The following is a 27,728-nucleotide window of genomic DNA, read 5'->3' on the forward strand; positions in this document are numbered from 1 at the left end:
TAATCTTTTTGTTGTTGTTGTTCAAGTAAATGGAAACCTATCTGGTTGTGCATCTAATACCATTAAACTGGTGGGTTTGTTTTTGTTATTGTTGTTGTTTATCCTCACCTGATGATATTTTTCCATTGATTTTTAGGGTGAGTGGAAGGGAGGGGGAGAGACAGAGAGAAACATTGGTGTGAGAGAGCCACAACGATTGTTTGCCTCCAGTACGCGCCCCAGGGGATCAAGCCTGCAACAAGGTACATGCCCTTGACCAGAATTGAACCCAAGATCCTTCAGTCTGCAGGCTGATGCTTTATCCACTGAGCCAAACTAGCTAGGGCAAACTGGTGGTTTTGGATTTCAGCGTAAAATCTCCTTTATTATATACTAGAGGCTCAGTGCATGAAATTCGTGCACTCGGGGGGGGGGGGGGTCCCTCAGCCCAGCCTGGGCCCTCTCCCAGTCCAGGAGCCCTTGGTGGATGTCCGACTGAAGGCTTACGTCTGGGGGGAGCGGGCCTAAGCCATCAGTCGGACATTCTTAGTGCTGCTGCGGTGGCAGGAGAGGCTCCTGTCACCGCTGCTGTGCTCGCTGGCTGTGAGCCCGGTTTCTGGCTAAGCGGTGCTCCCCCTGTGGGAACGCACTGACCACCAGGGAGCAGCTCCTGCGTTGAGTGATGCCCCCTGGTGGTCAGTGCTCATCATAGCGACTGGTCATTCCGCCATTTGGTCGATTTGCATATAAGCCTCTTATTATATAGGACTAGAGGCCCGGTGCACAAAAATTTGTGCACTTGGGAGGATCCCTCAGCCGGGCCTGTGCCCTCTCACAGTCTGGGACCCCTCAGGGAATGACCACCTGCTGGATTAGGCCCACTCCCCAGGGGATTGGGCCTAAGCTGGCAGTCAAACATCCCTCTGGCAGCCCAGGAGCCCTTGGGGGATGTCAACTTGCCAGCGGGGAGCAGGCCTAGCTGCAGTCGGACATCCTTAGCGCTGCTGAGGAGGCGGGAGAGGCTCCCGCCACCACCGCTGTACTGGCAGCCATCAGCCTGGCTTGTGGCTGAGCAGAGCTCCCCCTGTGGGAGAACACTGACCACCACAGGGCAGCTCCTGCATTGAGCGTCTGTCCCCTGGTGGTCAGTGTGTGTCATAGTGACCAGTGATTCCCAGTTGCTCTGCTGTTAGGGTCAATTTGCATATTACCCTTTTATTATATAGGATAGAGGCCTGGTGCATAGGTGGGGGCTGGCTGGTTTGCCCTGGTGTCCTGGATCAGGTAGGGGTCTCCCTGGGGTGCCTGGCCAGCCTGGGTGAAGGGCTGAGGGCCGTTTTCAGGCTGGCCACACCCCTTCAGGGAGGGGGGTCCTGCTGGGGTGCCTGGCCAGCCTGGGTGAGTGGCTGATGGCTGTTTGCAGGCTGTCCACAACCCCTTCAGAGTAGGGGTCCCCACTGGGGTGCCTGGCCAGCCTGGGTGAGGGGCTGAGGGCGTTTTCAGGCTGGCTACACCCCCTTCAGGGTGGAGGGTTCTGCTGGGGTCCCTGGCCAGTCTGGGTGAGGGGCTGATGGCTGTTTGCAGGCTGGCCACAGCCCCCTGTCACCCAAGCTCCCAGTGGAGGCTGGCTGGAAGCAGGTAACTGGGATTTATTTAGCTTCTATAATTGAAACTTTGTTGCCTTTTGTGGAGGCCAGAGCTGGCCAGAACAAGCAGGAAGCTTGGCTTCCTCCATTCCCGGGGCAACCAAGCCTCCTGCTTGCTCCAGCTCCATGGCTGCCGGCCGCCATCTTGGTTGGGTTAATTTGCATAGAGTTGCTCTGATTGGCTGGTGGGCGTGGCTTGGGTGTAGCAAAGTTATGGTCAATTAGCATCTTTGTCTTTTATTAGTGTAGATTACACTGATTCCTCTAAGTACCTTTGGGCATAGAGTTCAAAATTTTATGTCAGCTGATGGGTGAACATTTTAAATTATTAAGTAGTGATGCTGCTGGACAGAAAAATTGGGAGCAGGGCAATTGTTCTCATGTTTGTTCCCCTTGGCAAGTTGATTGACCTCTCTTAGACTCAGTTGCTTTATCTACAAAATGAAAAAAAATATATTTGCACCTTAGAATTTAGAGAAGTTCTCTTTTTCCTGTTCTTTTGTCCCATACCCAAATTAAAATTTATAATTTTCTCATTAATCAATGAATATATTCTCATTATTGAAAAACCATAAAATTGTCACATAAACAAAAATTATAGGACATCATTAATCCTATACACCCAAACACACTATTGTTAACATCTTAAGCATCTATCCTTTTAAATAATATTGATTGCATTTTTTAGAAAAATGGTATTATTCCATATGTACTATGTTGTAATGTTTTAAATCCATCTCAGCAACCGAATCTACATTAAATACAACACTCTATGTCAGAGGTTACCAAAGACTTTCTGTAAAGGACTACTGTTTAGCACAGGGGTGGGCAAACTTTTTGACTCGAGGGCCACAATGGGTTCTTAAACTGGACCAGAGGGCCGGAACAAAAGCATGGATGGAGTGTTTGTGTGAACTAATATAAATTCAAAGTAAACATCATTACATAAAAGGGTACCGTCTTTTTTTTTTTTTTTTAGTTTTATTCATTTCAAACGGGCTGGATCCGGCACGCGGGCCGTAGATTGCCCACGGCTGGTTTAGCCAGTCCCTTGTTATTTGACTCTTGGGTTTCCATTGCTTTGATATTACAAACAGCAGTGGTATGAACATCCCTGTGCATATTTATTTGTACACATGACTTTCTTCAGGGTAAATGTTCAAAAGTGGAATTTCTGGTCAGAGTGCATTCATTAATTCATTGACTCATTCACTAACTATAGTTTCAGGGTCAAAGCAGCCACAGACAAAATGTAAATGAATGTGTGTTGGTACACTGTCAATCCCGGGATTATTACCTTGATTGAAAGCATTTTAAATATTTTTCATTTAAATTAGGAAGCTTTAAAATATTTTCATACATACTATTTCATGACAACACTATATCTGTTTTTAGTAAATCAGTTATATTCTTACAGCACCAGAAAGAACTCAATGAAGCAATGCCTTGTATTAATAGCAATCACCATCAGAATATCAAAATGTCACATAACGCAATACTTTTCTATTAGAAGAGTTTTGAAAATATAGAACTGAAATAATTAGAGAGGCATTTTCTCTTTAAAATACAAACAAATATTAGCCAACAGCATATATAACATCTCGTCTATTGTGGCCACTCTTGCACTATTTGAATGCTTTTTAAAGCTATTAGACACACACACACACACACACACACAAAACACTTCAACATAGTTTAAACTTTCTAAATTATAAACTTTTAAAAAGGAACTTTTTATAATTCTGACCTTTTAAAAATGTCATTTCACTTACTCAACAAATATTTATTGAGTGCCTATGTCCTACATGCCAAGTTGCAAGAGGCACTTGGAATACATAAGTAAACAAGACGGCTGTGGTCAATGACTCATAACAATACTTGTTTTTGAAGTGGAACAGTGGAGAACCATCCACAGAGTATTATTTTATGATACACAGGAAAGGATGAAGTAATAACTTCCATTTCTCCTCTAAAAACAAAAAACGAAGATGGATAAAATATTGTTGTGAGTGCTGCACGATGTTAGCAGGCAAATCCTCACCATCACAATGCCTGACCAAGTAAAACGGGTAACAGCATCACAGATATGGAGAAAGAAGATTGTGTAAAACTGTAGAGAACGTTATTTGAAGATGGTAAATTCGGCTTCAGATAAAGCAGGCTTCCCCCAATATGATCAATGCATATCAGGTATATATCTTTTCTTCTGTGACTGGTGGGTATCTTATTATTCAGATGGGAATCACCTTTAGTAGCTGAGAAACTGATCTATCAGATCTGCTCAAAAGAACAAGCTCTAATAGAAAGACCTGGAGAACAGCACTGTGCGTTTAAAAAATAAGTAAAAATCATGGACAGAGGAAGAAAAATCCTATATAATAAAAGCCTAATATGCTAAGTGTCTGGTCGACTGTTCAACCAATTAAAGCATAATATGCTAATAATATGCTAAGGTTGCTCAACCACTCACCATGACGTGCACTGACCACCAGGGGGTAGACTCTCTGACAGGTAGGTTAGCTTGCTGCTGAGGTCTGGCAGATCGGGACTGAGTGAGATGGGCTGGACATACCCTGGAGCCCTCCTGCGGTCCCTCCCCGGCTGGCCAACCTCCCGCATCCCTCCCCAACCCCAATTGTGCACCGGTTGGGTCCCTGGGCCTGGCTCGTGTCCTCTCACAATCCAGGACTCCTCAGGGGATGCTGGAGAGCTGGTTTCAGCCTGATCCCGTAGGCCAGGCTGAGGGACCCCACTGGTGCATGAATTTGTGCACCGGGCCTTTAGTACTATATTATACCACATATGTGGAATCTAAAAAAGCTGCACTCATAGAAACAGAGAGTAGAACAGTGGCTGCTAGGGGCTGAGGTGGGGTAGAGGTGGGGGAAATGAGATGTTGGTCAAAGGGTACAAACTTCCATTTATAAGATAAATAGGTTCTGATGATCTAATGTGCAGCAAGCATGGTGGCTATAGTTAACAATACTTATCATATACTTGAAAGATGCTAAGAGAGATCTTATATGGTCTCACCACAAAATAGAAATAGTAATTATATGTGAGGTGATGGAGGTGTTAATTAATGCTACTGTGGTTATTAATCATAAGTGTATCAAATCACCACCTATTGTACATCTTATAAGTCAATTATATCTCAATAAACCTGAAAAAAAGTAAGACTCAAAGTTCTGAGGCAAAGCACAGTGGGGGAAACACGGCAGTGCAGGATAAAAGGGAAGTAAACACAGAAGAGTCCACACTGGCATCCACCATCCATTTGAGGGCCAGGCAGCAGACCCACAGATCAAGGTGCCAAAGAAATGGACTCAAGTTCTTCTAACACTAAATAAAAGGCAATGCACTAGGTAAAAATTTGAGATGAAGACTGAAAATTTCCTCTGTTAACAAAATAGAATGAGAATGGGGTATTGTTCCTTTGCCCCTAATTTTAGTCACTACAAGGTAGAACTGTTGAAGACAAATGACTGAGAACCATGAGAAAAAGCAGCTACCTTTTTTTTTTTTTTATAAAGAGCCTGTTATAAGAAAATAAATTCTGGCCACGTCCAACATGGATCTTAGACTTGGAGGAAATAAGATTTCAAAAAACCTTTAAAATCTTCATCACTTATGAATGATAGAAATTTGTGTCACAGATTCTTCAGGGATTAGGAGAGGGCTCTTCTATTTGCTTTATTTAACTGGAGTTCCCCATAATGTAAATGCAACACCAAACAGCTTGTGCTGCATTGGAGACAATGCGTGTCAGATGTTAGGGAAGGAGACTGTTATGATTCCCAATAGAGGAAATGATTTTCTCAATTCTTGATTTAGTACATTAGGGCACGGTTTCCTAAACGATGGTGATAGACAAATCTGGATGTCTATTTTTTATTTTTATTTTTAAAAATATGAACCCTAGCCCTGACCGGTTTGGCTCAGTAGATAGAGTGTCTGCCTGCAGACTCAAGGGTCCCAGGTTCGATTCCAGTCAAGGGCATGTACCTTGGTTGCGGGCACATCCCCAGTAGGGGGTGTGCAGGAGGCAGCTGGTCGATGTTTCTCTCTCATCGATGTTTCTAACTGTCTATCCCTTTCCCTTCCTCTCTGTAAAAAATCAATAAAATATATTTAAGATAAAATAAAATAAAAACATGAACCCTGTTGATTGCAAGAGGTGGGTTTCATGATACTAGTCAGCAGTTCTCAAAGTGTGGTTCTCATACCAGCAGCAGCAGCAGCAGCAGCAGCAGCAGCAGCAGCAGGAGCTGGGAATGTGTGAGAAATGTAAATTATCAGGCCCTTACCCAGAACTGCAGAATCAGAAACCCTGAGAGTGGAGCTACAGGTCTGATTTAATAAGCCTTCCTGGGGATTCTGACATACTCCAAAGTTTGAGAAGTACTAAACTTCTCAGAAGGTGGACTCAGGTAATTCAAAGAATGGGAACTAAGTGGGTGGGAAACAATACTTTAATCAAAATACAGTACTTATATATTACAATGGGTATTATACTGTTCCTGCAGTGAATCAAGCAAAAATCTGTAATAATCTTTAAATTTAGCAAACAGCACAAGAGATAGAAAGCCACTGATGCTGAATTGGCAGTGTAACAGCCAACTCTCCATTTGCTGTGTGCCTGATATTTAAGAGAAAATTGGACAGCCAATTCCTAAATGAATGGCAGGCATGACTGCATAATTTCAGCCTACGTGCTTGCCACTGTGGCTTCGGAGCTTATTTTACTGTTAAGTCATGTCTCTAAGTCACTTAAGAGCATTAGAATGGAAAGATACGGTCAAATTTATGAGGCCAAGAACGAACCTCCTGTGAGTACTTCAGACCACATAGAGAATCTAATTATTAGTTGACAACACAGCATTTATTAGTCTTGCCTCTCTTCTTACAGAGTCTGTCGCAAATCAGCACACAATAGTATTGAATTTTAAAGGATCATTTACATGTAAAGTAACTCTCGTGTTTATCTGTGGTAGTTCACAGATAAAAAATCCTTCCTGTTTTAACATAGGACTAATCATACAAGGTTTAAAACATTAAAGAAAAAATAAAACAACTATTTTTCAACAGTGAGAACTCTGGTAATACTGTACATTTGGAATAATGAAACTGACAACATTTATAAAATGAGACATGGCTTTATTAATAGCGTGAAGATTTATATACAACTTTGTTAAGGCTGAATCATACAATGTATAGTATTTTGGCTGTCTGAAGCTTGTTCTCGGTAAACTCATCGAAAAAGGCTTCTGGAAACAATATCCCCTAAGTTCTTACATGCTGATAATAGTTTACCCGTTTCCTTTACACCTGAAAGTTGGTTTTGCTGGATATAAAAGTCCTTGTTTCTCATTCTCGCTACCACTGTCACAATTCCCCTTGAGTTTGTCATCAAAATGGGAAATGGGTTTATAGTGGACAGCACTCTGCATTCGTTTTGGGTAAGGAAGTAATTAAGACTGTGGCTACTCCACAGTAAAGAATCAGTGCAGGTTCCTAATTGTTCTGTGTCTAGAGCAGTTTATTGTTTACTTCTCCACTTCTTAACATCTCTCTTCCACAGTTTTTCTAGGGGATCAACTTTCCTATTCTTTTTCATTCCAAGGTACTGACTTATCTGGATGACTTAAGCATGGTAAAGCACGAAGCACAATTCTACATTTCACCAGGAGTCACTGTATTTATGCCCCCAAATGAGTTAAGAAGTTTTGAGTTATGGGAAGAAAACTTCTCTCACCACACTCTTCCTCCAATTCGTCACATTGTGTGCACTTGATAATCAGTGTATCACAGTTTGAGGACATTGGATTTAGAGGATGTTTAGAAGATATTTATTTCATATCCCGTTGTTTTCAATTAAAGAAAAAAAAATCCGAAAGTGATAAAATGACTTGCTCAAAGCAATGCAGTGAGACGGCAACCTAACAGGATCAGAAAAGCCAGGATTCCAGATTCTAAGAGCAGTGCTGTTTCATTCAGTAAGAGGGACCTCTTAAGTTCGTTAGGTTGATGTCTCTAAAACAACGAATAGTTCAAGTAGCCCCCTCTTTACAAATGTTTTACCTGTAGGCTCAGAATTTGACAATTTCCCTTAGAAGCACAATTGTAAGTAATAAGAGCCTCAGATCATTACAGGAAAGTTTATTCCAATTATAGGATCTCAGACAAGTAGCTAATATCTCATAACTGGCGTAGGGTGAGGAGAGAGAGTGAAATGAAAGAAGACATTGTTGGCTTTTTATCACATCTAGAGATTCCTTCAAACATTTTTTTAAAACTGCATTTCAAAAATATAGGAATTTCTAATACCTGTATACCCATAACCAAGATCTATCAATTCATACCATGAAGTCATGCCATCAAATTTGCTTTGAATTTTAAAAAATAAAGTAAAATAGTACAGTTTCTAATTGCTTCGAGTTTCCACCACAAAGTGAATCTGTATTTTGACTTGAGAAGCCTCAAGAGTGTCTGTAGACTGTACGCTTTCCTTACACAGTCACCTCCTTTATCTCTCAAAGTTCCCTTTCTCCCTGGCTCATCACTGAACAGCTTCTCTCTTACTTTCTTCTTCCTCCAGCAAGCATGCCTTGCTTTTGAAGTTCCATAAAGGATGTTTACTGCTGTAACAACAGAAAAAGCTTCTCTGCTATGTCTTCCCTAATACCTTCTTTTAATTAGAAGAAAGACAAAGTCACAGACTGTGCCAAGTGCCTCAGTATTCCCGGACTTCCTCCTTCTGTTAGTAATAAAAATAAACTCTATTGAATCTATACACTTATCACAAGTAATTCTACTCTTTTGCCTTTTAAATGGTTGATAACAGAAAATACAAAGAAATTTCCAATGCACATATTCTTTTTAAAATATGAAATGCCGTGCTTACTAACTTGTATGACATTTTGGATTGACTTGTGTGTGTTTAACAAAAGAAATATTGTTTTTATAATTAGCCTTTGTCTTTTAAAATTGCACTTGAAAATGCAAACACTAAGTAGTTGGATCTGAGACTGTGTAAGGATTTAGGACCAATCTGTTTACTTAAGCTTTGTTTCAATTCCATTTCCATGTGAACTGAGGATAATATTAACATCTAGTAGATGCTGCTGTAAATAAACCACCATCTGAAATGGCCATCTAGAAATTGGCTGTAAAGAAGGAAATTCAATTATTGCTGAATAAAGGTCATTTTCTTTATGAAGAAATGGCGGGGGGCCGGGGGGGAGGTGACTTTCAAGACTTTGCACCCAGATTCCTGTAAGAAAAGCTTAAAAAAATTAAATCTGAAGACAGGCTAGAACTGAATCCTGAGTAAGTCTAGGGGCAAAAGTTTGGTAATGACTTTTTTCTATGTGTATTGCAATTTTCCCTTGATATTTTTCTGATCATGATATTACTGGTTCACTATGAAAAACCTGATAAATATAGAAAAACAAAAAGGCAGGGGGAAAGGATCAAAGTAAATACAATTTATATTTAGAAAACAGTTTCTATGCAATTATTCTCTATGTTTTCCATAGCTGAAGTGGAAAGCAAATAAAATCTATATTTAGGAATACTTTCATATGTAATTTTTATATATGTTTTCCATAGCTGAAGTTGTATTACACATGAACATTCGTATCTTGCTTAATTTATGATATCAATACTTGTCCATGCCACTATATAAATGAACAAGCATGAAATGTAACGGTTGCACTACATGCCATGATGTGGGCTCTCCATGATCTGCTCCACCATTCTCCTCCTGCTGGGTGTTTGCGATGTCTCCTCTTATTTACTGAATCTATAAGATATATCCATTAGCTTCTTTAGGTATAATGTGATTACATTTCAGATGATTTCTTTTTAATAGATTCCCTAATGTGGAATAACTGGAGCTAAATAAATAACTTTATTAGGATCTTCTTATATACATAGTACTGTTCAGACTACTTGTATCAAATTACACTCCCTTCAACAATGTCTGAGTAAATTTTTGCCCTACTCTCACCAAATTTGCTATTCACATGGTTATTGGTCTTTGCTAATATGATAGAAAAAAAAGGGAGAGAGAGGAGTCAAAGCATTGGTGTTTTGAGTATTTATAAAGAGAGTAAATGATTATTTTGAATCTCTCTGAACATGGGGGTAGGGAGGGCCTTGAATGGATAAGACTAATGGGATGTGCAACACAAGGCAGAGGTGAAATGAGTTTGGCAATACAGTACTTGAAAGTATGGGAACTGCCCATTTACCTGAGGACTAATTAAACTCCATTATTTGAGGTGGCATTTTGAAATTCCAAAATGGGACAGACCCCTAGGAAAATCTCATGGCCGCATGCTGGGTCACTGGGTTAAACCCTGTGTAACCTTAGGCACTCTGGTTTTGAGTCTTGTTTTTGACAGCAGTTAATGATTGAGGAAAAACATACCATAGAATGTTGGCTCATTTCAAAGGTTAAAGACTATGACAAGTAGATATTTTAATCATTTTTTACAATTACTTTTATAATATATGACAATAAATCTGAGTTTTCTTTCCTCTTTTTTGTCTAAATAAATATAATAGAAAAAGCAAATAGGCAACTGGATTCCAAATTTTTTTTCACAGGAGAAATTTATTAAAGTGCTGTCCACATATGGTAGATTTAGAAGCTATTTCTAAGTACTTTTTGGAGTTCTCTAATTACATAAAAGCATTCCAATTGTATTGGTAAACCTTCACAATTTATGTCTGTTAATAAAGCCAAACAATTTTAGTTTCATTGAAGTAACAGGGTACTATCATTTTCCTTCATATTTCTTTATCAGAAAATATGATTCTAAATTGAAAATACTATTCTTTTTTTCTAAATTGTGTACATCTACATCACTCAGTATTCTCAATTATTGTCTTCAATATGCCTTACTTACCAAGAAGTTGAATGTATATCTTAATCATTGAAGTGTTACACCACAACATAGATAAGAATTTTATCAACATTTTGAACTGTACCAGATACTAACTCAGAAAAAAATAGAAATGAATGCTAAAATCACATTATATATATATATAATCTCAAGATTTTTGCTACATGTAGTCACTGGACAATGAGAAACATTTTATTCTACTGATGAATAGTGTAAGGGAATGAATGATAAAAACATGGAGAAGAAAAATGAGAATGCTTAAAGAATTATTTGGGGGGGTAAGGGAGGCCAGGGGATTGTCAAGGGCAGGGGAAAAAAGGAGACATATGTAATACCCTTTGTAATACTTTAAGCAATAAAAAAAAAATTAAAAAAAGAATTATTTGGGAAAATTCAAGGACAACTTTGTCTCTATTTTGAAAAAAAAAGACACAAATGCAATAAATAAATAATTTCAAATACAACTTGAATAAAAATCTGTTACAAGCTCACAAGTGTTATGAACATATTGGTTTCGTTTTCATACCTTAATTATTCTTTGTTGCTAGAAGTGGAAGATTTCATGGGTCATAGAAGATTGTTGCTAGCTTACCATATGAGGTTTAGATATTGAGCTAATGAGCAAGTAAAAAAGAAAGATTGTGGTCCTAATCCTGGTAACTTTCATTTTGGGAATAACACGTGGGCAGGATCATGCAGCGGGCAGAAAAGGGTCTGAGAGCAGTTCGGCGGCTTCCCGTGGGTCTCAGGAATCAGATGCACAGAGCTTCGGTGTATCCAGGCCAGGGAGGTTACACAACTTCCCAGCCCAGCACTGATACTGTGCACCTGGCACACAGTAAACCCTCAAGAAAACGGCCCTGTTACTTCCCACCATTATCATCACCACTACTGTCCTCTTCCTCCTCCCCCTCTTCTTCATCCCAAAGGAAAGAGAATCTACTCAGAACTCTCAGGTGCCTATGGTTAGAATGCTATTTCTCCAAATCTTCAATGGTGTCACTCAGACCCTGGCTCCCATCTGGTTTAGAGTGGTCCTCCGCATCTCCCTACCCCTCCCTCTATCACTCTATCATGTGAGTATATTGTATTTTCTTCACAGCACTTATCACTGTCTGAAATTGTCCTGTGAACTTAGCATTTTACCTCATTTTGTGAGAGAGGGGACTATGTCTAATTTATCGCTGAATCCTTCAGAGACAAGAACACAGTCTGGCACATAATAGATGCTCAAAATAATCACAGATGGCACATAATATGTGCTGAATAAAGGGGTGAATCATAAGCAACTATATCCTATATAATAAAAGAGAAATATGCTAATTAACCATTACGCCCTGAGGCGTAACGACCAAGCGCACGTCACAACCAGATCACAGATCAGCAGGAGGGTGGGCCAGCGAGGTACAAGCAGCTGTGGAGAGCTACAGGAGGGGGCAGGGCAGCAAGCTATGAGGGGGGGAGGGTAGAGGGGGGCAGGGGGAGCTACAGGAGGGTGGGGCAGCAGGTGGAGAGCTACAGGAGGGCAGCAGAGACCTACTGGCTACAAGTGGGCATCAGAGAGCTACATGACAGGGCAGGGCAGCAAGCAAGTGGGAGGCGGAGAGCTACAGGAGAGGGCAGGGCAACAAGCTATTGGGGGGGGGGGGGCGGAGAGCTACAGAGGGTGGGGCAGCGGGTGGAGAGCTACGGGAGGGTGGCAGTGACCTACCGGCGCAGGGATTTGTGCGCAGGGCTACTAATATGTTAATAATTGACGACAGACCTTTAAGATCCACAATAACTAATTCTTCAGAATGAACCTCTGGATTAGTATAATTGTAAGCCTAGCCATAAAGCATTAGATAGCTTAGCTAGTCATAAAGATTAGACAGCAGAAACACACAGATGCTATAGTTATCTGAGTTAACCATGAAGTCTAAATTAAATAGTAAGTGTACATAACCTGACTAGAGGAAGCTCATGAGAGAGGACTACAGTAAGAAGCCACTATTTAATAATTATTATACCAAGTCATATGTAAGAACTGAAACACAGCAGTCAGCAATGATCTATAAATTAGAGCGGTTATCCCTATTATTATATCAGGAACTTTAAAAAATCTGTTAAAATAATATTGAACAAGTAAATACATTAAACAAGAGGTTGTCACTAAGGTCACTACCTCTTCTGCTTCTCTGGTCTAACCCTAACTTGCTTAATGGCAAAAATGAAAAACAAAACAAAAACAAGTGTTTAGAATAAAGAACTGAAAAGATTCTTGTATCCTATGCCTACACCATAAAAGCTCTTGAATTCCCTCATTTTTTTCAGGACCCTAGAATTAATCACTATTTGTATTGCTTCAGAGAAATTGGATACTTCAAATTAAAACAAAGATCAGTTATTAAGTTACAAACAAACATCACCCTCAAGCTTGGGTGTTATCATAAATGTAAAAGCATTTTCAGCTGAATTATAAAATGAGCTGTTTGCTTTTTAATACAGAATTAATGGTGGCATATTCAGATATATCAGCAGAGCTTGCTTGGAGAAACACTTCATAATGGAGCAGAAATAAGTTTAGTTACTAGAATGGTTAACCCTAAAATTTGTCAATGAACTATTTTCTAAAATGTTTTAAAGAAAAATACTTTAGCCCTAGCTAGTTTGGTTCAGTGGATAGAGCATTGGCCCGTGGACTGAAAGGTCCTGGGTTCAATTCCAGTCAAGGGCACATGCCCGGGTTGCAGGCTCAATCGCCAGTAGGGGGCGTGCAGAAGGCAGTCGATCAATGATTCTCTCTCGTCATTGATATTTCTATCTCTCCCTCTCCCTTCCTCTCTGAAATCATATAAAAATATATTAAAAAAGAAAAAAGAGAATTAAAAAAATACATATAGTATAAATCTACATCATAAAAAGTTAATAAGAAAGCTTGTAAATTAAATCTTTAGAGGACTCACTTTACAAGGCACCTGCTACACACTGAATTTTTGTGTCCCACTCCCCCCCCACACACATTCCCCATTCACATGTTAACTCCTAATCCTCAATGTGATGTATTTGCAGTAGGTCCTTTGGAGGTGATTAGGTCATGAGGTGGAGCCCTCATTAAAGAGAGACCCCAGAGTACTCCCTCACCCCTTCTGTCACACGGAGAAGATGTCTGTCTGTGAACTAGAGGGTGGGTTCTCACCAGACACTGAGTCTTCTGGCACATTGACCTTGGACTGCTCAGACTCCAGAACATTGAGAAATAAATGTTGGTTTTTCATAATACATCCAGTCTATGGTATTCTGTTACAGCAGCCCAAATGGACTAAGATAGTACCTAATTCCTAGACTTTAAAAATTTTAACCAAGCATCTATACCAGGGGTCCTCAAACTTTTTAAACAGGGGGCCAGTTCATTGTCCCTCAGACTGTTGGAGGACCGGACTATAGTTTAAAAAAAACTATGAACAAATTCCTATGCACACTGCACATATCTTATTTTGAAGTAAAAAAACAAAACGGGAACAAATACAATATTTGTATTTGCATGTGGCCCATGGGCCGTAGTTTGAGGACCCCTGATCTATACTAATAAAAGCCTAGGTGGTCCTTGCGACCTTGTGCGCAACATCATCACAAGATGGCCACGCGCACAGCAGAGGCGGGGCCCAGCGGAGGCTCCGCACAGTGAGGCCTGGGGGTCCTGCAGCTCCACACGGCATGAAGGAGGCTGGTCCTGGCATCTACCTTGCCTCGTGCGGAAGAGGCGGGTTGCAGCAGGGGAGGGCAGTTGGGGCCATTGGGCTGGCAGGGGAGTGGTTAGGGGGCGATCAGGCTGGCAGGCAGAAGTGGTTAGGGGCAATCAGGCAGGTAGGCAGGTGAGCAGTTAGGAGCCAGCAATCCCGGATTGTGAGAGGGATGTCTGAGATTGGAGAGGGTGCAGGTTGGGCTGAGGGACACTCCCCCTCCCCCTGTGCATGAATTTCGTGCACCAGGCCTCTAGGATATTTATAAATTAAATGAGCTATATTAGGTAGGATTTAATTTTTAAAGTGAATCCAAAACAAATTCATATTTCATCTCACCATGATCAAACTTATTACATTTATTTACATAAGTTTCATCTAGTTATAGTTTAAAAGAAACAGCTCTGCACAGGTCTATTAGTTACATTAAATCCAACTAATTAGCTAATATGCATTTTGTTTACATTTCTAATGCCAGCTCTCATTATCTGAACTAATTTTTCTTAATGCACTAGAGTTGTGAAAGTGTGTCCAACAATCTTATATTTAAATTTCATGAAGCATAATACTTTCTCTTTTTTGTTTAAGCAGCAACCTTTGTTGAATACATATTTTCATACAGATTGGTAATATTATATAAACAATGTTTATATCTTAGCAAATTAAAAATAGGTTCACTGACACTTAGTATTTTTTTAAAGGCCAACTTTTACATTATATTTTTCCAATTAAAATGTATTTCATAATCAGCCATGCTGATAGATTCTGATAAAATCCCTCTTTATGCTATCCTGAATTATGAAATCACTCACTCAAAACTTCCTCATTTTTTAAATGTCTTATTCATACACCCCATTATATAGCCTTACCTTCTAGTCACCTGCTAAAACAACTGCTACTACTCCTATTCTACTTCGACTGGGCTCCAGGCAATTTAGTGCATTTTTTCTCTAATCATCACTCAACTGCTTTTTTGTTCATACTATCATTTTGTTCATATACTCATTTTGGATTTCATGGTCTATAATTTCAATAAAACGTTTGCTAAAGGCTAATCCACGCCTTTCTTTGTCATACCTGGCTAGCAAAAAACAATTAAAACCAACCAAACACCTTTCATATGCTTGTATTTGAGCTGCTGAGCTCCGAGAGAGAGAAATACCGTATACCTAGAAGGACTGATATCACCAACCTAGACACTGTCCAGGAACTCTAGTGTGTTTCTCTAGCCAACCCTCTCTAGAATGACAATTTTAAATTCTGCACACTCATTTCCAAAGTTTGTTTTCTACCTGAGTCTCAGCAGACAGACATCCTATCTTTTCTTTCTGTATGTGGTTAACGGGCCATGAGATGGTAACTGTCTCATATTTTTGACACCCAATTTAATTAGTTGCTGACATGTCATCCCCATCTTATCTCCATTCTCTCAGACTGCAATGAGAGCAGGACCTCTCTGTCCCTAATGCCCTCTGTCCTCTGAGTCCCACCCTCTCCCATCTTCTTACAGACCTTCTCCTCTTCAGTCATGCACAACTCGGACTCTGTGCAGCTACTCTACCTACAGCACCCTCAGTGAAGTCGTCTGTGACCTCCATCCTGCTACATCCCAGAGACACGTTTCAGACCTGATACAACTTGCCTTGCAGCACCTTGGACCCAAGTGAGTACTTCCTCATTTTTCAAAATACCCTTTTCCCTTGTCTCTATGATAATCACATTCTACTGGTTTTCCTCCTATTTCTGGGACCACCACTTCTAATCTCCTTTTCTAGCACTTTCATCTCATGAATGCTTAAACATTAAATCCTCTTTTCTCAGTCTACACATGCTTTGGGCAACTTCATTCCCTTCAATTATCAATTAGCTGTTGAGGACTCCTGAGTTCACTTGGTATATTGAGCTACTCGGTATATTGAGCCAGAATGCCCACATTTGAAGCACAGCTCTGAACTTCCATGCCTTTGGCTTAACGCTCTGTGCTGCTTCTTCCTCTATAAAATGAGGATAAAAACAGTATTTACTCCTACTTTATTTTTGAATTTTTTACTTTTTTTTGTTAAACCTTACCCGAGAATATTTTCCATTGATATTTCTTTCTTTCTTTTTTTTTTTTAAAGAGAGACTGGATGGGAGGGGGAGAGACACAGAGAGAGAAACATCAATGTGAGAGAGACATGTTGATTGGTTGCCTCCTGCACACATCCCTGATCGGGCTGAGGGATAGAGCTTGTAACTGAGGTACATGCCCTTGACCAGAATCAAACCTGCCATCCTTCAGTCTACAGGACTATGCTCTATCCACTGAGCCAAACCAGCTAGGGCTCTACTCCTACTTTACAGGGCTGTGTTGAAATCTAATGAATTAATATATTTGTTCGTTATTTCTGTAGCACCAGTGCAGTGCCTCGAAGCATCTGCTGATTCATTAAATAAATGTACTTACCAGATGGTAAATTATCACAATTCTGAGGAATTTTCTGCTAGCCCTATTAAATTTGAAATTCCTTGTTATAGGTACCTCATGGTGCCCTTCTAAAGGACATCACAATTTGAAAGAACAAGAATTACATAGGAATATTCCTGGAAAAATACAACTTCTGTTTAAAATACACACAAATTCTAGTATTATAAGTCCACATCAATATGATCCAGACAATAGAAACGATATGAAGCATTGGCTTTAACAGACATTGTGAATTATGAAATGCTTTAATATTACTCTAACTACAAGCATATTACCTCATCTCTTTCATTAGGCTTTTCTAAAATGAGAAGTGCCTGGCCTAGGGAACACTTACATAAAAGGAGAAAGTGGCCCTAACCGGTTTGGCTCAGTGGATAGAGCGTTGGCCTGCGGACTGAAGGGTCCCAGGTTCGACTCCGGTCAAGGGCATGTACCTTGGTTGCGGGCACATCCCCAGTAGGAGATGTGCAGGAGGCAGCTGATCGATGTTTCTCTCTCATCATCGATGTTTCTAACTCTCTATCCCTCTCCCTTCCTCTTTGTAAAACATCAATAAAATATATTTTTTTTAAAAAAAAGGAGAAAGTGGTTGAAGGAAAAGCACCAGGTCCTCAATGTCCGGCCAACATAGGAGCTGCTGCCAAAGAGCAATGGTCAGCCCCACACCAGACAGCCGCAGTGCTGTGACCGGCACCCCTTTTCTATAGGGTCGTTTATGTCTGTTTTTCAACTTTTTACTGTTTGACATTTGGAAAGTTAGGGGAGAAGCCTAGAGTAGAAGATATTTCTTGGAGAAGCAGAAGTTTGTAGACAAGTGCTGGAGCAGTAGCTTTTTACTTGAGAAGTTAGTAAAGATGTGTATTCCTATTCCAAAGCAAGACTCTCCACTTGTTCCCTTGCTTGCAAAGGCTGGAAGTTTTTTTTCTAGTTGTTGCAGACTGATTCCAGTTTGGGGACCCTTGAAGAAGTCCTTCTGCTCTCACAAATTCCTATCTTCTGCTACTCCCTGGTAGTTGAGAAGGCTATCTTGTTTAAGTGGCCACTCGGTGGCAGTCATTAACACTGTTCACTAAATTGTCTTTCCTGGGCATATGGTGCTAATGCTGCATCCTCTTCCCCAGTTAAAGTGGCCATGTGACTTGCTCTGGCCAATGAGATGCGAGCTTTCAGATAGATGCAATAAAAGCCAGTGTGCGATTTTCCAGGTTCTCTTTTGCCACTTCCCTTCCCCTAACCCTCTACGTCCCGCCTTGGCAAAATGACCCAGATGGCAGCTTGTCCATCAGTCTGTGCTCTGGCGGGAGGAGGATGAGAAACATAGCCGTGAGCAAACCATATAGTGGGGAGAGCAGAACCAGTAGTGTACAGAGCATATTGTCTTACACGACTGAGATTTTGAAGTTGTTAGTTCATCATAACTTAGATCTATTCTTATTGATGTGAATTTGTAGTCTGCTTAACTAAACAGGTTACAAATATCTGATTAAGAAACAGGTTATTTTTTTTACTTCCTCTTTCCTTTTTGTCTACCATGTTGATCAATCAGATAAGCTAGACCAGCTTCTGCCATTTATCCATTACTAGTGGCATAAATAAGTTTGGGAGCTGGAATTATTAGCAAACTGTAGAAAAGCTTTCATGAATTGCTGAGGTAAAGTTCTTACAGCTGGTAAAATTTCTGTTCTTTTGAAGACAATTAAAACACAGAATATTTACAACAGAGAGAAACACATATAACAAAACTGAGTTAAGGAGTAGGTATGATATCTATGATTCACTCTGGGACAAAAAATGTTAATAATTTCTATTTCAATGTATATTATTTTAGAATCATTTCCATATGCTCTAGATCCCTTTTAAAGCACAAATAAACTTCAAATCATAATAAAATAGTCAATATGCGACAGTTGTAACTCATGAAAACATGGTAATTTAATTACACGTATAAGCAAAATTACTGTTCTCTATTATCATGTTTTACTAAAGTAAACCTTTCAAATGAAAATATTAGGTATTATTTATATCATATTCTTTCTTTCATTAAAATTCAACAATGAATGCTAAATAGTAAGGTAATAAAGTCTACATAAGGATCAAAACCTTTAAAAAACTATAAGGATAAACACATTAGTACACAATAACATAAGGAAACAATCAATAATTACCACTTTACGGATATGATTAACATTGTTCCTTTCCAGAAAATTACATAAATATGCCAACAAATAAAGTTTCAGCTGGACAGCTTCCACAAATTAAAGCAGACATATGCCCTCTCACACTTACCTTTCCTAATTTCTTCTTAGGTTTAAAACTTCAGAAAATGTTCTAACTAAATGTCAATTCTACTTAAAGGATCCACAATAAATGACCTACCATATTTAGTAATGGTTGAAATTTAGATATGCTCTCTAGTTCACTGGTTTTCAAAACCCTTCCTCTTTAGAGAACCAGCATGTACAGAACAGATAAACAGGAAGCTGTTCTATGAGGCTGGGAGAGGTAGAAGGGGGGCGGGGTATAGGAGCTTATATGGGAGGTTTGAGATTGGGCATATTTTCAGTCCCCTTATTACACTCTTTCCCTCCCAACAATCTACCTCAAGCCTTTGGGGCCAGTTGCTTCTTTATGTTATCAATGTACAGATTTTACTTTAAAAATGATTGGAAGAATTTTTTATTGGAGTTCACAGAAAACCTAATAGAGGGTAGTCAACAAACACTAAATATTTTTCTAGGGCTAGGCACACAGTGCTAAGCAAAGGGACATAATAACAGCAGAAACTTTATCCTTATTTTCCAGTTGTACAAATTCTACTGGGAAAAGGGGGGTTGGGGTAAGGGCATAGAAGAGTCACAGAACCATAAATAACGAAGTGTAATAGCAGCATAAGCAGAGAGTGCAGGGAAGTGCCGGAACCCTCCAGGTAGAGGGAGTGGGAGGTGGCTTGAGCAGTGCAATCAGGGAGGGCTTCAAAGCGGGGCAATATCTAGGTTGGGGGGAGGTGGAAGGAACAAGGTGTAGGCAGAGGTAAAGCACACCTATGTGCCTAGGGTATTTGGGGGAGGGGGAGGGGCAGCCCATTGTAGTTAGAGAGGAAAGTGCCTGAGGGGAGTAATGAGGGAAACAGTAGGCTGAGGTCAGATTTATAAAGGTTTTGTAGGCCAAATCGAAAAGTCAACTTTTAAGGCCTAAGGACCAGGGGAGGTTTAGAGAAGGGCTGTGTGACACGAGATCTTGTCTTTATTTAGGATTGAAGTGGAGAACTGGCTGAAGAGGTCAGATGCTGAAACTATGAAGGCCAGTTCAGACGGACATCTCCAAGTCTGTGTTCCGCCTGCGTAGTGTCCTGCCAGACCCAAAATGACACGGGCAACCCAAATCACCAATCTTTTCTTCTTACAGGTCGGTTCAAGTTTCCCAGTTTGGTTTATGAGCGTCACATCTCCTCTCTAAAGGCTAAGCTCCACAGGGCAGGGGTTGAGGAGCTTTTATTCTCAGGTATATCTCAAGGCAAAGAACAGTGGCCCGCATGTGGTAGGAGTGCAATCAACATCTAGCGAAGAGATACGTGACTTCTCCCAGGTTGTGCCTGTTTTTGTGTGCCTCACTGCCCTATCTGGCCATCTCCATTTCAACACTCCTCTTGGCTCAAGCTGTTGGGCCGCAAACCCAGACCAGTGAGTTTTCCTGCTGAGAGAGCCACTCAAACGTGCTGTGCCCTTTGCAAATGCCTCCATTGCTCAACAGATAGATAATGTGGTTCTTCCTGTTACCAAGTCCTTTCCCAGAAAATTATTCTCAGGAAGAATGTTAACGACGAGGGAAAAAATGCTTTGTAAGCCCAGCCATTTTCTCATTTTACAATCTACTTAGGTCCTGATGTTTATTATGTTCCTTTTTTTCTAATTAATAAAATATAGGCTTCGTTATTCATACAGTAATTTTTTCATAATGTAGATATTTAGAGCTATGTATTTAGAACAAAGTACAACTTTGTCTGCCTTCCACATAATTTAAAGCGATGCTTATACATGAGTTGCTTGTTAGGTAGTCTATTTTAATGTTGTACAGGGGTGGACAAAAGTAGGCTTATAATTGTAGGTGAAACACAGAGTTAATAACGCTCTTGTAATAATCATAACTTACTTTTGCCCACCCCTGTATATTTGTTCCCCTTTTTTGGCTCCCAAACATTTATTCTCTCCATTCTTCTTAGAGGGCATCAATTTGCTGTTCAGGAATTATTCATACTTCCTTATCCCTAGTCCTCACAGGATCCTGAAATCGAATTCTCCAGAAGACTGCTTCTATCACCCACTCCGTTTCATTCCCCGAGGTCCCCAAGGAACCACATGTAACGGAAACTGCCAATTGACCGCTTCCTCCTGGGACTTTGTTTTTTGACAATAGTATAAAAAACAGTGCATGTTTATTAACTCCAGGATGTCAAGCCAGAGAGATGCTCTATGGCAACTTGAGACTATTAGTTCCAATCTGTCCTTCAGCCTTCTCTCTGATTCTGTGGTGTCACTACGTCCTATAAAATTCACTCTCTGCTCCACATAGCCATTGGTTTCTGTTGTAACACAGATAATAATATGCAGGATATTCCTACACACTATTTTCTACATGTATCATCTTCTATTACAATGCCTTGTTTTGCATTTGCCAATTTTCAATATCATTTTTGCTTCGGTTGCTCTTTTTACTTTTAATATATTTTTATTGATTTCAGAGAGGAAGAGAGAGGGAGAGAGAGAGAGAGAGAAACATCAGTGATGAGAGAGAATCATTGATCAGCTGCCTCCTGCATGCCCCACACTGGGGATCAAGCCTGCAACTTGGGCCTGTGCCCTGACCGGGAATGGTACTGTGCCTCTTGGTTCATAGGTCGACACAACCACTTGAGCGACACTGGCCGGGCTGCTGTGGTTACTCTTATTCTATAATGCTGCTTTCCAAAACTTGTTCTGGGAAGTAATATTTGTAACTCAGTGTTAGAAAACATTACATAAAAAAGGAGGGGGGATTATAGTTAAATAACTATGGAAAACACAGAGATTAATATATTTTAATTCATTTGTTTTTCTGTACATTGTGAATTTCTAAGAAAGATTACAGGATGTAGCTTTTTCTGACTTATTTTTAGTATGTATGCAGGCAGGTTTATCCTGCCATATCTAAAGAAATCAGTGGTATGTAGAACATATTTTGGATAATGATATTCCAGATGCTGCTATTTACTGTCTCCAATGAGGACTTACAATTCCCTTGAGCTCATAATAAAGCAATGCTATTTATTTTACTTATCTTTAAGACTGATCATTCCTGTTTAGTATTCATCTGATCTCTATCCTGTCTGTTTGTAGTGCTTCTGTTGTTTGCATTTCTTATATAGACTTTGAAAATCTTGTGGCTTGAATTTTTTTTCCCAGTAGTATTACAAGATATTTTAACTGAGCTAGGGTGTTTAAAGTTTCTGAATATGTCCTTGAAATAAAAGTTTATTACAGGTACTTAATGTTTCTATTGTTCTTTTTTTTAAAAAATATATTTTATTGATTTTAGAGAGGAAGGGAGAGGGAGAGAGAGATAGAAACATCAATGACGAGAGAGAATCACTGATTGGCTGCCTCCTGCATGCCCCCCACTGGGGATCGAGTCCGCAAACCAGGCATGTGCCCTTGGCCGGAATCGAACTCGGGACCCATCAGTCCACAGGCTGACACTCTATCCATTGAGCCAAACCAGCTACGGCTCTATTGTTCTTTTGATAGGTTTAGAGTTTCATTGCATTCCTGATTATTGTTCAGTGTTTCTAATTGTGAGCACATAACACAAATCAGTGGTACTTCCTCTTCTATTTTTGCAATATAAATTCAGGAATTTTGAGTTTATAACAATGGGGGCCTATGTACTTCTGATGATGATTTATAACATGCTCTCAAAAGACTCCTGAGCCTCAGTGATGAAATCAGAATGTTAAATTATGGTAATTTAGTAGCTCCTCTATGAGATAATTTAGGAAGATAAATTTTCTGAGATTAGCTTAGCAAATACCTTGATCTACATAAAAGTAGGTGGTATAGAACTTTATAAACAATCTTAGATCAACATATTTATAATTTGGGCATGTTGGTGTTCTTTTTATTAAATGAATGTTCAAGACCAGCCAGTGTGGCTCAATGGTTGAGTGTCAACCCATGAACTAGGAGGTCACGGTTTGATTCCTGGTCAAGGCGCATGCCTGGGTTGTGGACTTGATTCCCAGTGTGGAGTGTGCAGAAGGCAGCCAATCAATGTTTTCTCTCATTGATGTTTCTACCTCTCTCCCCCTTTCTCTCTCTGAAATAAATAAAAACATATTTTAAAAAATGAATGCTCAATATATCCTTTTAATATGGAGATATATACCTCTTCAAGCATAAGCTTGGGGTAAAATAATTTTTCATAATCACATTCCTGATAGACACTTTTCCTGAGTGCATTGGTCAATGAGAGGTAATTGTCAGTGAGGAAGAAGCAGGGAGGAAGAAGCACGAAGTGATGTTGAGAGGGTCCAGAACTAGACACTTTTCACTGGGCAATCCCACTTTAGAAAATAAAAATTTATTGACAGATTATGGCTACACTATTCAAAATTCATTAATACTGAAAAACAACCCAACTGTCCAATGTTTTTAGAATAGTTAGGCAAAACTATGCTAAGAAGATGAATTCTTATTAACTAAAATTAAAATGGCCCTAGCTGGTTTGGCTCAGTGGATAGAGCATCCGCCTGGGGGCTGAAGAATCCCAGGTTCGATTCCGGTCAAGGGCACATGCCCGGGTTGCGGGCTTGGTGGAGCTGATCAATGATTCTCTCTCATCATTGATGTTTCTATCTCTCTTTCTCTCCTCCTTTCTCTCTGAAATCAATAAAAATTTAAAAATAAATTTAAAATGTATGCCATAGAAATGAAAAAGTATGTAAGAAAGAAAATACCTTGCATAACTTGTTATAAAATAAAATACAGAAAATCTAGATCTAATAAAAAACAATGTTTGCACAGGAATAAGGACAAAACAAGTAATTTTCAATGGATGTATTCTTTGTAGTTCTTTGTTTACTTAGCTTAGCTAACTATAGAATTTTAAAAAATACCTTCTAAGGTCATAGGCAAATGACTTTATAAGCAAACTATAGCATCTGTGGGTATTACATTTATATAAGTATGTACATACTTATAGGTCTATAATATGCACATATATAGAAATAAATGTGCATAAAATTAAAACATTGTTACAAGTGAAAAAGTATCCTAACTAAACATGATGCATATTTAGAAGAAATACATTTATTTCTCTTTGTACACTTGATTCTCCTATTTGAGCTCAGATATATTTCAGCTCACCTCCACATAAATGATGAAGAAAGTTAAGACCAAGGTCATCCTAAGTATGCCATGTGAAAAACAATGAGAACACCCAGGCACTAGATACTCAAAGACAAGCATTTTAAAAGCAGAAATCTGTTAACTAAAATAACATCGGGTAATTTTAAGTATGACTTTTTAGAAGCATGGATTCCCTGGCTTAATGCTAAGAACAGTCTAAACCAAGCTGGACAAGTAAAATTATTTGGGACTGGCAAAAGAGAAGAGGCATAGCGTACCAGAGGGTCTCTTTACCCTGGCTGAGAAGGTGACAAAGTCTGTAATGAAGAATATACCTTGACATGTAAGCAGGACAAAAGAGAGAGAACTTATGGACATGGACAACAGTGTGGTGATGGCTGTGGTGCAGCAGGTGGAGGTGGAAGAGGACATAGAGGGGATAAATGATGATGGAAAAAATAAAGGATGTAAAAAGGACAGATATAGGGGAATACAGAAGCCATCTATATAACTTTGAAAAGCTCTATGGTGGAGTAAAATCTAAAGAAAGAGAAAATGTTAAGATTATGTGGGCTGTTTTATTATGGCTAAGAACCTGAGAGACAGGACAATGTCAAAGCAGTTTTTCTTGTTATACATTTATTGCTCTGCTTAATCTGTTTGAAGGAGCATAAAAATACATGAAATAATACCCCAGGTGAGATCCACTCTTCCTCCAGCTAGAACGCTGAGGCCAACACAAATCTGACTGACATGCAATTGAAATACATGACTACTTTTCCTTGACCTGAGCTCTTAACAGTCAACATCACAGGCGAGGTCCAAGTCCAAAACCTTTTAAGAAAATCTGTGTTCTTTATCAGAATGATACAAAAAAATCCTTTTTTAATCAACCAACAAAATGCAGTTAAATAAAAAAACTCCTGCTTTGCACTGAGCTGCAGATAGTGAATTAACTCACCCAGGAAGAGCTGAAAGCACTTCGCACAGGGCCACTGGCCTGCAGGACCCTCACTGGAAAGCTGAGCATCTCACTCGCCCCCTCAATTTCTTAAATACTGTAATTTTTATATCTTACTTGCCAAGCTTTCTTCATTTTAAAAAGTTTTTGAGCTAACATTATATAAGTGTTAAAATAACTTTTAAAGAAAAAAATTCACCCACAAGCCTGCCACTGCACTAAACCTCTTTATTTTGTCCACAAACACATATAATTTGTAGTGATAATCACACTATACGTAACATAATGGAGCTAGACTATTTAAAAGCATTGTGTACCATTTCCTGACAACATGTTCTGCCAAACTAATGAGTACATATTACGTAAAATTCAGTGTATGCTAGAGGTCCATAAAAATAAGAATATTCAGTAGATACCTCCTAAATATATACTCCCCAAAGCATATTTTATCCTAAAAATGTAACTTTAAGACATTTTGTAATTCCCATCTGTGTGCCACTTTTCCTTACCTCTTCTCCAGACAGATAGTAGGCTGAGAGTAGTCCACCAACAAAGCGTATATTAACTTCAAAAACAGAAACTTCAGCATTCTGTAGAAACAAAATAAAGAGGTACATACATAAACAACAGTACACAATTGAGAAAAATATTGTGAGAAATGCACTAAATCTTTATATTTTATTCAAATCATATATCCTTGCCCAGAGAGATCTATATATATAAAAGCCTAAGCGACCATTATGACCAAACGACTGGAACGACCCATCGACCAGTCACTATGTCACATACTGACCACCAGGGGGCAGACACTCAACACAGGAGCTGCCCCCTGGTGGTCAGTGGGCTCCCACAGCCATCCTCCTGTGGCCTCCCCACCTCAGCCAGCCAGCAACCTCCTGGGGTCCCTCCCCTTAGCCAGCTGGCCCCCGACAGGCCTCAATTGCTGGCCAGGCCAAGGGACCCCACCTGTACACAAATTTGTGCATCAGGATGTTAGTTTATAAATAATAGTGGAAAATTCTCTCAAAATACATAGATAGAATAATTTTGACTCAAAATCTCAATGATAAAAATACTAGAGGCCTGGTGCACGAAATTTGTGCACTCGGTGGGGGGGGTGTCCTTCAGCCCAGCCTGTGCCCTTTCGCAGTCTGGGAGCCCTCAGGGGATGTCCGATTGCCTGCTACCATATCTGTGCTCGCCAGCCATGAGCCCGGCTTCTGGCTGAGCGGTGCTCCCCCTGTGGGAGCGCACTGACCACCATGGGGCAGCTCCTGCATTGAGTGTCTGTCCCCTGGTTTGGTTGATTTGCATATTAGCCTTTTATTGTATAGGATTTATGATATATTATTTCCTCTCTCTATTCAACAGCATTTACAATGCTCAGTGTTCTCTATTTGTGCAGATGCACTAGGGCCAGGGCACTCTGTTGTTCTATTCTGTGTTCTCCTTTTATTCATTTGCTTTTTCTTCCTGCAGGGCCATTTGGACTCACACTGGCTGGCAATTCACCATTATTCTAGTAACTTTCTTGCATCATGTTAAAGTAGCACAGCAAGAATGCAAATCAGATTTTAAGCTGGGAGACCTGGGTCTAGTGCTGTTCCCAACTGTCTGCCTGCAGCCTGGAAGGGTCAGCCTCTGAGAAGAAATTCATCTTTGCATGAAGGAGATGATAATCATATGTATGAGGTACGCTGCTGAAACTGCTCGTTTATATCAATAATAGCTTGCTTTTATTATTATTATTTACACTATGCCAGATCCTGTGCTAATCTCTTTACATGGACTATGTCTTTTATGCCTTACACCAGCCCTCTGAAATAACCGCTATCCATTTTACAAATGGAGATACTGAGATTTATAATGGTTACTATGACTTTCTAAGGTCATAGTGGAATCTAATCAACTAATAAGTAGTTGAATCAGGATTTGAACTCGAGTACTAAATTCTTGGTCCAGGGCTCTGCTACCAATATCAGCTAACAAGATAATGCACCAAGTCTCTTTATTAATAGTCATATCATTGTGGCATAGCAGTCATTACTGCCAATACTTTCATTATTTTATTATATCTGACTACTAAATGGATTTGTCTTACATTCTGTTACTAGATAATTTAATAAAATGAACCTACAATAGATTCACTTTAAGCTTTAGTTCGCTTCTTTTTATATTCTCTCGGCCTACTCAGTAATTGTTCACTTCTGCCTAGCATCAAACCATTTATAGATAATCATGGGGGAGAATAGTAAATTATAATATATGGAGTAAATATCTGGTAGATAAACTTAGTCAAAATCATCTGAGATCTTATTTCCTTTCACGAACAATTATTAACCAACTTCTATGTTCTAAGAATATGGCAATGAAGACTGACAGCTCCTGAAACTCATGGAGTCTACATTATAGTGGGAAGAAACAGTTCCAGAGGAAAAAAGGAGATATATTTTCATTTAATTCACAAATGATCTCTGAAAAGGTATAAGGATCTAACAATTAAAGCTAAGTAACTGTTTAAGTTAAAAAATTTTTTCCAAAAAATTTCCTACAAAAAGATTATGAAAACTCCCTAAGGAGGAAGAATTACTGGGCCAGAGTTAAGCAAAAATATCATAAAACAATCTGTGATGAGTTGGTTAGTTGTATTTCATAATTTGTA

General features: G+C 39.5%; 1 protein-coding gene across 1 annotated transcript in view; it reads right to left on the reverse strand.

Moving 5' to 3' along the window:
* The window catches only part of MAN1A1 (mannosidase alpha class 1A member 1), a 152,165-nt gene that overhangs the window by 68,276 nt on the left and 56,161 nt on the right, over window positions 1-27,728 (reverse strand). The window contains exon 5 of the mRNA XM_070417580.1: window positions 25,576-25,656. Within this exon, the coding sequence (XP_070273681.1) occupies window positions 25,576-25,656 (81 nt within the window). The remainder of the gene's footprint in view (window positions 1-25,575; window positions 25,657-27,728) is intronic.

This window comes from Myotis yumanensis, unplaced genomic scaffold, assembly GCF_028538775.1.
Source record: "Myotis yumanensis isolate MYYU_CA2020_CCGP unplaced genomic scaffold, mMyoYum1.0.hap1 SCAF_6, whole genome shotgun sequence".
Lineage (NCBI taxonomy): Eukaryota > Metazoa > Chordata > Mammalia > Chiroptera > Vespertilionidae > Myotis > Myotis yumanensis.